Source organism: Psammomys obesus, unplaced genomic scaffold (assembly GCF_907164565.1).
Source record: "Psammomys obesus unplaced genomic scaffold, mPsaObe1.curated_primary_1811, whole genome shotgun sequence".
Classification (NCBI taxonomy): Eukaryota; Metazoa; Chordata; class Mammalia; order Rodentia; family Muridae; genus Psammomys; species Psammomys obesus.
This window is the reverse complement of record NW_026585644.1, coordinates 19,368,087-19,380,895: the sequence shown is the minus strand read 5'-3', so window position 1 is coordinate 19,380,895 and position 12,809 is coordinate 19,368,087. Positions and strand designations below refer to the sequence as shown.

Here is a 12,809-nt window from a genome sequence, read left to right as displayed (position 1 = left end):
AACAGTGGGTTTTTTAAAATTCTTTCCAGGCTGAAATACTCAAGCTTTACTGGAACGGTGCTTTAGAACTCCTCTGAAAATAGCCTAGCCCTCCTGGGGTTATTTACTTCTTTGGTTTTTGACTTTTTAGCGTTTCAAACAAATGTGACATTTCTACCCTCTGAAGTTTAGAGCTCTCTGTATCTTTCTTCCAACACTTTTGATTATGACATATCTTACCTCACCAGTTAGGATATGGCCCAAAAGGGGCCATGTTTTATTCATCGCAGCATCTTTTTCTCAAGGTGTTACCTCACAGGGCCCCACGTTGGCCTTGAACTCCTGATCCTGCATCCACCTCCCTAGTGAAGGCCACCACACCTGGCTCTCATAGTATTTTACCAAAAAATATTCAGCAAGAAGCTTGACCCATCAGGCTTATGTTCACAAACTACAAGAATTCTCAATGCTGAGAACCCAATGCAATCCTTTGGCATTCAACTGCCTTGATACAGGCTGGTACATGACCTCAGTTTCATTTCAGATAATAATCGCACCTACTGACTTAGAAACCTGACTTCAATATTATACTTTCCCTGTCAAGAACATGGATCAAGGAGGGCTCCTCAGAATGTGGTCCCCCCTACACCAGCAGCATGAGAGGCTGAAAGCTTGTTAGAAATACAAACATTCAGAAATCCTCAGTGTAGGGTCCAGCAGTTCATGTTGCCTTCCAGGTGATTCTCATGTGAATTCAAGTCTGAAAACCACTAAACAAGTCTGGCAGAATGAGGGCTCCTACTGGTAATCTCATTTACTGAAAGCTGAGGCAAGAGGATGGCTGGAGTTCAAGGCCACCTAAACAAAGAAGGCCACCTGCCCTCAAAGGCCTCCTTGCCCCAAACCCGGGGGGGGGGGGGGGTGAGGCGGGGAGAGAAAACCACTTAGGCTAAAGAAGTAAGCAAATGGCTAAAGACAATGCTTGCAGCTAGAGACCAAGCACCTGATACAGAATCAAGCCTGTGGGAACCATTCCACATAGGGCTCTTTTCACCCTCTCCCTTAAATTTATAGCAAGGCTCAGCAAGCACCTGGCTCCTTTTTTACAGGTAATACTCAAATGTTTAATAGCCAGCTCACCCAGTTCACCTTTTATTCAGCCTGACATGCTTTTAAAAACAAGAACTAGAAACAAGGTTAGCTAAACTGGAAAACAGACAAACTGTAGAACTTCCGAAGGACAAGAGGAACCACTCACCATTAAAAAGCCTGGTCACGAGGGAGGGAGGGACTGGGAGGGACTGGGAGGGAATGAGGGATTGTGCCACGGCTGGGGTACAGAGTTAATAAAATGTAACTGATAAGAAAAAAATAAAATACAAAAAAAAAAAAAGCTTGGTCACAGCAGGTTTTTAAGAACATGTAAAATACAAAGTTGAGCAAAGGGAAGGTTTCAAAAGCTATTTATATCCCAATATCTTAACTATGTATAAAATTGGGGCTAGAAGAAAATTAAGGGCAAGATAGTTGTTAGTTATTTTGAGTATATTGTCTATAATAAGCACCTTTTAAATGTAGCTTGCTAACATACTTTAAAATAGCTACTGTGTTTCCATTGCAATTATTTTCTTTTAATAACTGGATATTACAAATTAGATGTCCTGGAGCCATTACAAACAACTCAATAAAAACAGCTCCCTCTTGTAAAGCAAACTGGAGCTACCTACAGCTCCTAATACTGCCTTCTAAACAAGTGCCCCTCAGATATACAACTTCTCACTTCCAGAACTTTAACACTTGGTGGTAACATTCTCCTATAATCTTTGCAACATTTTTTTTTCTCTCATTCCTTCCCAAATCTCTCAATAAAGAAGTAAAAACTAAAATTAAAAAAAAAAAAAAATGATTAAAAAAAGGGCCAGGTGGTGGTGGCACACATCTTTAATCCCAGGCTGGCGGATCTTTGTGAGTTCTAGGCCAGCCTGAACTACAGAGTGAGTTCCAGGACAGCCAAGGCTACACAGAAAAACTCTTTCTTGAAAAATCAAAGAAGAATAAGAAGAAGGAAAGGGGGAGGAAAAGGAGGAAAAACTGGTGCCTGGCATGATGGTGCACACCTTAATCCCAGCACTCTGGAGGCAGAGGCATGCATGAATGTGAGGTTTACATAGTGAGTTCCAGGCCAGGCAGAGATACACACTGAGACCCTGTCACCAAACTATGGCTCATTTATTCAACTAATATGGCAATGTAACAGAGATTTTTTTTAAATGTATATTTTTTTAGTATAGCGGGGAAGAACACTCACACAAAATCATCATAAAGTGTATCACCTTTATGGGGGGAGGCAGGTAATTATGGAAGAACATAGCAGGATTAGCATTCCTGCCTAGCAAGCCAAGGATGCTTCTCCTAGAAGTAGTATCTGTATCAAAAGGATGGGGTCAAGACTGGATAGAAGGTTCAGTGGTTAAGAGCACTAGCTGCTCTCCCAGAGGACCTAGGTTTGATTCCCAGCAACCACATGGTTGCTTAAAACTTTAACTCCAGTTCTAGGGGAGCCTCTGATACTACATGTACACAGCACACAGACATGCAGGCAAAATACACACACACACACACACACACACACAAATACATACATATATATATATAACTTTTTTTTTAAGAAAGGATGAGTTAACAGCTAAAAGAAGGCATGTCATACAGTGCAGTAGAAGTAAAAAGGCAATTCAGCTAAACTGTACTGTACAACATCACAGCAAGAATATAACGTAAGGCAATGAGGACATCTGCTGGGGCACAAGTCTAAATTTAATCCTAGCACTCAAACCTTAGAGGCATAAAGATCTGAGTTCAAGGGCAGCTCGGTCTACATGGTGAGTTACACACTGGCCAGGACTACATACTGAGACCCTTCCTAAAACAAAAACAAACAAACATTATAAAGAATTATGATTTACAAGACTGGAGGATGGAGGTCAGCTGATGAACATAGAATGAAATATTAAGGATTTTAGACTTTGTGTAAGGGCACTGTTAAGCAGAAATCTCAATGAACTTCAGTGTGGAACAAAATAAGATTGGAATCTGGGAGATCAGTAGGTTAAGTTGCTGAAGAAACAAAGTGAGTATCAGAAAAAAGACTCCTGGGATTCTGGCTTCCATACCTACATGGACATTCTTATGTATGCATGCATGTATGTACACTCACACACACACATGCATATGCACACACTCTCACTACTGATGAGCCAGACAGTGATTTTAGGCAAGAACAGAGAAAACCTATATTATCCTATGAGTCTCCAATTCAAGCCAGTGGCAAAGCAGCTTATACTTTGCTCCTTATGAATTTCTCCAGGTTCTCCTGGTCTCAATGTGGTGGTGCCTAGAGGACATTTAATAAACATTCCACCTCACCCTTCTCTTATACATGAATTGCTGTCTTGGATAAGTTTTTAAAGCCACTGACTTTAGTGAATTCATCTCAAGTATAACCCACTTTCTCCCATCAAACTGAAAGTCAGCATTTTTAAACTGAACATAATTTTTTAAATTTAAAAGTTATGTCTACACTTTTGTGTGCATCTACACACATATATTCACAAGCAGTTAAGATAATGTATTCATGTGTGTGAGAAAAATATAAATAACATGTTAGAAAGAAGGGTCTAGAAATATCTATAGACCTTTTATATTCTTTTCATTTTTTTTGAGACAGGGTTTCTGCGTGTAACCCTGGCTGTCCTAGAACTAACTCTGTATACCAGGCTGGCCTCAGACTCAGAGATATACCTGATATACCTGCCTCTGCCTGGGACTAAAGGCATGTGCCACCATCCCCTAGCTCATGCTCACTCTTTGTTCAAAAATAGATGAGAAATCATTTTGGACATACTACACTAGTATGCTTTTTTGAACATGGAGGTGTAACCATCAACTTGATATGAATGGGACTTCAGAGAACAAGACAAGGTCAGGGATACATATTTAGCAGCTAAGAAAACACAAAGAGCAAGTGAAACCAGAGTACTCTTCAGAATCTACAGTTCCTGTTGGTGGGGCACAGACAAAGGGGAAGTTGGGGACAGACATGCTGGCTCTCTTAGCTGATTTTAGGGCAAAAGGCCAAGCAGAAACCTTTCTTTCACTTCCCTACCACAATAAAGCCTGTCTCGTCGTTTCTTTGCTATCAACCTAGTTCACACTCTCTTCAAAGTATGCTTCCACCTGCATACAGGTGCTATCTTCCACAACACAAATGGTGAAGGATCCAAAATCAACCACCCTCAGATGAGGACCTTCACACATAACATTCTGGAAAATCCTGTGAAAGCCAAAAGGACTTCTCCAATTCCCAAAGCATTGCTCTATTAATTCTTCATTTTATCACAGAAATAGTTCATCTCTTTACTACTGCAAAACAAAGTTACCTTAAACCTTGCTTGCAGTGGTTTGTGTTAAATATTTGGATTTCATAGGATTGCAGCTAATAAACAGCAACTTTAGCATGAAGAGGCCAAGCATCTAAATCCTGTAAGCTATGAAACAGGGCTCAAACTCAGAACCTTGCACATAAATGCTAGGCAAGCACTGTACTATGTCACCACGCCAGACTTTTTTAATGGGGTAGAAAAAAAATGGGTCTCAGAAGAACGTAGTGAGTTGTCATGCACATGAAGCAATGAACACAGCCCTTGTGCACATCTGAAGAAGGACTTTTTTGTTTCTCTAGCAGTTCGTGAGTTTGTTGCTTAGCCCAACCCTACTGTTACACTTGGTTTTTCAAGACCAACAAACAGTTTTATAGTTTTCTCAAAGTTTTTTTTTAATTAACTTACCTGGTTCTATATTTAGACTATACATGTACTAAATATCAATTAGGCATATAATTTTCTGAAGGGCAAAAAGTACATAATAAAAAGAAACTTGACTTTTAGGGTATTCTGTGGATCACCAAAAATGATTTCAGGAACTGTTATGAATTGCATAATTTAGGAAAGTTATGAGTCACATGAGCTTAGTCATGATATCATAGCAAAGTTGCAGCTGGGGTGTATAAGTCTCACTTTGATTACAAAACTGCTTTTCCTTTGTGTTACTTTTAGTAAAAGAGGATGTAGTGGGTGGAAGGGAAAGAAAGTAGGTCACAGATTTTGTCTGAAATCTTTTGAAATTTACCTTGAGGTTATGAGCACCACACATACACACAACAGTGTCTGCCATAAACACGTCCTAATGCACTGCATGCTGCTTTAGACGTATCTGTTTAGGTCTCAGCTTACAGTGCTGAGAATCAACCTAGAAATAATGTACTCTTCCTCTACACTGTATGAGTCCCTAGGATTCACACTTTTCTCCACCTGTGGACAGAATGATAACAAGCTGTGTTGGAATGGTGCAAAAATCACTTTACTGTCACAAATCCAAGTTTATTCTCACTAGCATCCTTAAAAGGAAGCATGTCCTTATGCTCTGCTATCCATCTTGAAATTTTTCTTTCAGTTTGTATCAACTTAAATTTCAGCACTTTCTAACTAGCTCCTTTGCAATTCTTTAATCACACTGTCACATATGTAATCCACTTTCAAAATGCAAACACACAGAAGAAAGTTATTTGGATAAGAACATATAATACATTCAATGTCTATACCAGTCAATTACATCCTCTGTTCAGTAAAAAGACGAAAACACAAGGTAGAAAAACAAACAAAACTAACACAAGCCAGCCTGGGAGTGCCGGTGCAAGGTCTTTAATCCAGCTATTGGGAGGCAGAAGCAAACAGATCTCTGTGAGTTCGAGGCCGGCCTGGTCTACATAGCGAGTTCCAGGACAACCAGAAAGACATAGTGAGACCCTGTCTCAAAATGACATAAAAAGCCAGGCACCGTCGCACATGCCTGCAGAGGCAGGTGGATCTCTGTGAGTTCGAGGCCAGCCAGGTCTACAAAGTGAGTCCAGGACAGCCAAGGCTACACAGAGAAATCCTGCCTGGAAAACATAAAACAAAACGCCATAAAGAAAACTCTCAATCTGAATAATAAAATACTATAATGACAAGATCATAACTTAATACAATGGGGAATACACTGTTTCACACTTTGTTATTGATTACCTGAAATGTCTCAGATGCAAGCTAAAGGATCACTTGCAAGCTAAAGGATCCTAAGATACCCGGTAAGCTGCCTATCACCAAAACTTCACACTCTCTAATGCATGGCTATCCTTATAAGCCGAGCTCTCTAAAAATCTAAGTAGGAACCCTCTGGTTTCTAGGCTGTTTAAACTGTTAAACTGTTTAAACGGGTCAGCGCTGGTAATTTGTTTAAAATCTGCAAGGAAGGCATTCAGCGTGGCAAGCCAAGTCAAGAGTTAGCTTAGGAAGTTTGAGCCTCGCTCTCTCCGTCAAGTGCTTAGAATGAGCTTGAAATCCAACTGCAGGATTCCAAATCCAGTCAGGAAAGCAAATGAAACTACTTCAGCCGGCGCCTTCCAACTAGACTACTGCTTAAGTACCTCCTCCATAAGAAATTCAAGTCAGCCTCTGAGAGCCAACAAGTGGTGTGGAACTTGGACCCTCCTTCCTCCCAGGGTCTTGCTTTTGTCAGCACCACCCAACACCTTAGATCCACTTGTTAGCAACGGATCTCGACCATCTCTCCCACTCCACACACGAACCTTCCACACGCCTGCACCTCTTTTCTAGACATCCCAGAAATGCAAACCCTGGCGAACTGACCCCTCACAGGCCCTCGGTCCCTACGGGAGAGCCCTCCAGGATGTCCCTCCTCACGGGAGAAGCAAGTCCATCTCTTTTCTCTCTCTAAACACCGAGAGCCACACCCCCCTTCCCACACGAAAACTCCGGAACGCGCCACTGTCGCCCAACACCCCGCCCCCAGCGCCCCCAGCGCCCCCAGCGCCCCTGCGCGTCCCTCCAAGCGCTCTGGGGCGAGCTAAGCCAATTTGTTCCCCGGGCTTTCCTCTCCCGGCTCTTACCAAGTCGCGGGTGGGAGCCAGACCCTGGCTCCTCCGGAGGTCGGGGTGCCAGGACGAAAGGCACCAAAGTGGTCAGGAAGAGGAGACGCCGCCTCATGTTCCCGTCCACCACCTCTCCAGGCAACCTTCCCCTAAAGAGCGTTCGGGAAACTGCTCACATTGGGAAGAGGAGGTGATCCTCCCAGCGCGGCCCTACAAACTTTTCCCTCCCGCGCCGCCTACAGGGAAGTCTTAAGAGCGAGGCTCAAAGCCCCGGAAGTGCAGGCGGCGCTCGAAGTCAGCCGCTCAGCCCGCTTCCGGCCGCAGTCGCCGACCCTCGGAGCTGCCCACAGCCGGAAGATGGGAGCCGCAGAGCATTGTGGGAGGCGTGGCGCGCCCCGCCCCGGCGCGGGCTTGACGCCATCTTGTGGGCTCTGTTCCTTCCTGGTCCCTCTGGGGCATGCCTGGCGCCTTGCTGGCCGTCAGCTCGCGGCGTCCTGACTCGACCCAGAACCGTCTGGTCTCTGTCCCCGGGTGACCGCGGGGAGGGAAGGTGGGAGCCGTTCGGCAGGCCCTCAAACCAGTGCAGCCTTCATAGCTGGTCTTTTCGCGGACAAGGTGGGAAGACCAGGTCTCAATTGTTACAGGAAATGTTCAGGGTACTGTACATAGGCCTCTGAATGTACATTTATTTCCTCCTTCGCAATCTCTGGGTACCGGAATCCTAATTGCTCACTCACCTGTGAAGAGGAGCGACCACCTACCCCTAACTCATAGTTGGTTACCCTTCTCGATCCCTTGAGTTTGGAATAGTTGTTTTTGCAGGTTTTTTTGTTTGTTTGTTTGTTTGTTTTTAGGTACTGTGTTTACTGTTTGTAATATTATTAGCCCTGGTCAAATTTCAAGTTGTCTTCCTGAAAAAGATAAACTGTGATTTAAATTTGTCTGTTGTAGAATGTCCCAGTTAAAATCTTACATCATTTCCAACAGTTTGTACATCTTTTGGCATGTTAGGTAAACCTAGTCTGTATGATGGCATACTAAATGAAAAAAAAAAAATTCACCTCCATAAATTAGATATCACAGCTATTTGTGGCGTTTTAATAATAGAAATGTTACAGTATTTCTTCTTTTGAGTGTCCAGGCCCCATATCCTCAAGTTTCTAACTTTAGAGACTGTATATTTTTGTGTCCCCTAACTCTTGTGCAATCAGCTATGTTTAGTAAATGCTAGTATTGTGGTTCTCAACCTTCCTAATGCTGTGACCCTTTAATACAGTGCCTCGTGATGACCCCCACCATAAAATTATTTCATCGCTACTTATAACTTTTACTACTGTTATGAATTGTAAATATCTAAACTGCAGGATACCTGTGATGCTACCCCTCCCAAAGGGGTCAAGACTGGCAGGTTGAGAACCTCTGTGCTAGTTTTGGGATCGCACCTGATCCACTTCATCAAAACAAAAAGCTCAAAGTTTTCAGGGTTAGTCCTGTTTCACGTAATCTTTGCCATTCATAGGTCAGGACTCAAATTACGATTCCTATTTGAAGTTCATCCTTGATTTAGCAGTAGTCCATACCTTTAAGATGAAAGAGCAGCTCGTGCAGGAGGTGAAGGGCCACGAGACACCACAGAGGGCCATGCTGGATAAAACACCGGAACAGCAGAATTGGCACATTGAGCTTGGTGTGGCAGCCCGTGCCGGTCATCCCAGCACTAAGAGGCTGACACAGAACAACTGACAGTGCTGTGTGGAGAAGCACTCAGAGTCGAAAACTGACAGTCCAAGTCTGATCTTCAAGGGCTTATTCTTTGGGGATTTGTTTGCTTTCAGCGGCGGGGAAAGGTTGCTTGGTGTGCTTTTTGAACTAGGCTCATTTTGTAACCCCATTCAGGTATTCCTGGTGCAGCCTCCCAAGCGCTGGGATAATAGGGAATGAGCCATCACATTTGGCTTCCAGCTTTTGTTCTTTTACTCTCAAAATATATATATTTTTTAGAAATATGTTCCCCCTAGGTAACTTTCATTTTATATCTATAACTGGCTGCGAAGTTTGAAATTTCCATCGTAAACATAGGTTCACTTAACTGTGAGGTCATCCTTTTACTGTCTGCCAGTAAGAAATAAAGACCTTCAAAGTCACAGCAGTGTTGGACCCTTCCCCACAATCCATCGGTCCTTTTTATAGTCTGCCTCCTTCCCCACTGGGCTCCTTCCACGGTTGGTCTGTGTGACATAGGGCATACACATGCAGTAGAAATCATGGCATTTCACTTCCAAAATTAGGTTTTTACACCCTGCCATATCAGGTTCGCTTTATTCTGATTGTTGTTTTAACAGTCTTCTTATACAGCCTGAGGTGGCCTCAAAACTAAGATTCCTCTGTCTCAGCCAATATTAATGCTCCAAGAGCGTGGGATACGCAGAGGAGTAGATAGGCACACAAACCACCAACCAAAGACTTGAGATTGGCAAGGATTCTACAGCTGCAGCAAACTTCTGAAATCATTGCAGCCCCACCTGATCCTCAGAAACAAGAAATGTGGAGAGAGCTCCACAGTTAAGAGCATTCACATGGTAGCTCACAGTCATCTGTAACTCCAGCCCAGGGAATCCGAGGCCCTCTTCTCATGCCCAGACAGCAAGCAGTTAAAACACCCATAAAAATAAATGTTAAAAAGGTTTGCTAGTTTATTATCCTAGTTAGGGACAATTTGCTCTACAGCCATTACCATGGTGTCTTGATCTGGGTTCATCTTAACATCTGAACTTTTTTTAGATTTAATGAAGTTGGAAGTGCTTTAATCCCAGCACTCAGGGGGCAGAGATAGGCAGATCCCTGAGTTTGAGGCAGCCTTTTCTACACAGAAAAACCTTGACTCAAAAAAAAAAGTGAGATTTATTGATCCCACTCTGAAATGAATTATTCAGTAATAGACGCAAGTCAATTTAAGTAGTACTTGTTAGAAATCACTTATGTGGTTCTGCACTACTGATAAAAAAAAAAAAATCTAAATGAACAGAGAAATAGGCCTGAGAACTTAGCTCAGAGCTACATTTAATAACCACCCCTGTGGTGAAACCTATAATCCAGCACTTAGGAAGTGAGATCAGGAGAATCGGTTCAAGGTCATGCTTGGCTACAGGGGACGTTTGAGGCTATCTGTAAATTTTAAGTGTGATTCTAATGCCCGTTCAGTTCCCAGATAATGACATGGAGACCTGTTATATTTATTAATAAGCTTTAGGTACTGTAGGTAGGCAGACATTCATCTATATTAATCCACCGACACTGTCCCAGCCTACTTCCCAGCTATGTGCCCTGTTACCTGCCAACTAATCCCACACTGGCTGCTGCTGCTCCATCCGTGTTCTCATGGTGACTCCCTTCTGGACCCTCCTTTCTCCTCCTGGGATTCCAAGTCCTACCTCAACTCTCCTGCCCAGCTATAGGTTGTTCAGCTCTTTATTAACTAGTCAGAGATGATGGAGAACGATTTTTACACCACAATGAGACAGGAGATCTTCAATAATAATGATGATGGCATGTCCAGACTTCAGCCAGATCTCTGGGTACAGAAATCAGCATTTGAATACACAGTGCACAGAACCATCCCCCAATAGCTACCCTGGACAACATGAGACCCTAAGTCCAAGAAGAAAAAAAAAAAAAACTAGAAAGATAGCTGTATAACATTTGTGTATACACATGATGCATGCATGTGGAAATCAGAACTGCAGTGCTCTTCATGGCTCCAGGGACTGACCTAACTGGGATAGGAAGGAATAAAAAATGGCAGACACAAAATGCTGGGGTTCCTGATGAAGGCACAGCCCCACAGGGCACAGTGTCTTTATTACATACATGTGAAGAAAGAGGCAGGCTTGCTTAATCTCAGTTGGAACAATCTTGGTAAGGGTACTATAAACATTTGGAAGCAGAAGGAGGGCCACTGCTCCATATACTGCCAATATATGCACTCAGACCCGAGGGAAGATACTGCTGTCCTGGCCTTTCCCACTTAAATGAGGTAAAAGCAATGAGGTCCTTGATATGGCCAGGCCTATACCAACACCACACTCAAGATGTGACTTGGGAGGAGTAGGTGTTCTCCTTCCACCAATATGGGTCATAAGGATCAAACTCAAGTAGTCAGGCTTGACAGCAAGCCATGATATCTACCACTCACTGTAACACCACGAAGTCCCACTTACTTGTCTTGCCCTACCTGTCATAGAGCCCATACTATTTCTAAGATGCTAATTATTCCTTAACTTGGATGCCTGTTTGTTTGTTGTCTGCTGAATAAAGATGGTACAGCTAGCCCTTCAAGAAATAGGAATTCTCATGCTTGGGCATGGTGGTGCACATGGTCCCAGCACTCGGGAGGCAGAGGCAGTTGGATTTCTGTGAGTTCGAGGCCAACATGGTCTACAAAAGGAGTTCAAGGACAGCCAAAGCTATACAGAGAAACCCTGTCTCAATGAAAGAAAGAAAAGGACATATGACTTGATGGGGCTGGAGAGAAGCTTCAAGTGGTTAAGAGCTCTGTAAGAGCACATGCTTCTCTTCCAGAGGACCCAAGTTCAATTTCCAGCTCCCACATGGCGGCTCACAACTGTAACTCTTATTCCAGAGAAACTGACACTCTCACACAGGCAGGCAATATACATAAAAAATTATTTTAAAGAAGAAATATGGGGGCTAGAAAGATGGCTCAGAGGTTAAGAGTACTGGCTGTTCTTTCAAAGGTCCTGAGTTCAATTCACAGCAACCACATGGTGGCTCACAACCATTTATAATGAGATCTGGTACCCTCTTCTGGCCTGCAGGCAGAATACTGTATAAAAAATAAATAGAGCTTTCAAAAAGCAATAAGAATTCTTAAATCTCATAAAAGGATGCTACTTAAATATGACCATACAAAATGCATGTATCAACTCATTTCCAAGGCTTTAGTTCAGACAGTTCATATGTAACCGTAAAATCCCTTTAGGAAGAAAATGGAAAACAAACATGGTACAAAACTGTTGAATGAGCCTGACTGATGAACACATTATCCTTTGGGAAATTTTTTTGAGTCACGGTCTCATTTTCCTAGGCTAGCCCTGAAACTGTTCTTGCCTCTGCCTGCTGAGTAGTAGGGTTACAGGTGTGGTGTGTGCAATGCCCAATGTATGTGATGTGGGGTTTGAACCAGAGATCCATGCATGCTAGGCAAGCACTCTACCCATGGAGAGACATCCCAGCCTGGGAATTTTTAATGGGCCTGTAAGCCAGACCTACTATAACTGGAGTCACAGTTCTCTTCAAATTGGGGAAAAGAAAAATAACATTATTTTGAGAAGATCCTATTCTAAAATTTGCTTTGTATCACTTTCCCTTAGACATTTTAGAGAATTACCTGTAGTAGTTGGCCTTGATATGTGCAAAAGTATCGTGCATCATATGTACTTTCTGGCATGCACAAGGAGCTATGGAGTTCTCTTCCTGTCTCCTTTGGCTGCTCAGAGTCACTGGACCACATAAGAAACTAAAACATAAGGAGAGTTTAGATGAAGAGAACCAGTGGAAAGGATCATGGTCAAAGTTACTTAAGGTCTAAAGTGGCCAAGTTCTGACTTGGATTGATTGGCCCCACAGAAGAGACTTGCCACTTCTCCAGTTTTACAGCGGCCAGAGACCTTAGCCAAAAACCTGTTTCCAACACTCAGAATCTGGTAAGAGACCCATATCAGAAAAATACTTTCATTCTTGGATAACTGAATTCCTACTTAGTAGTCAATCAGCATTCCGTGTGTGTGTGTGTGTGTGTGTGTGTGTGTGTGTGTGTGTGTGTGTG

General features: G+C 42.9%; 1 protein-coding gene across 1 annotated transcript in view; it reads right to left on the bottom strand.

The window, feature by feature from the left end:
* Positions 1-7,218, bottom strand: part of Adam17 (ADAM metallopeptidase domain 17) — a 48,972-nt gene extending 41,754 nt beyond the window's left edge. Inside the window, exon 1 of the mRNA XM_055625226.1 lies at positions 6,983-7,218. Coding sequence (XP_055481201.1) covers positions 6,983-7,079 — 97 coding nt within the window. The 5' untranslated portion in view covers positions 7,080-7,218. The remainder of the gene's footprint in view (positions 1-6,982) is intronic.
* Positions 7,219-12,809: the final 5,591 nt, after the last annotated feature.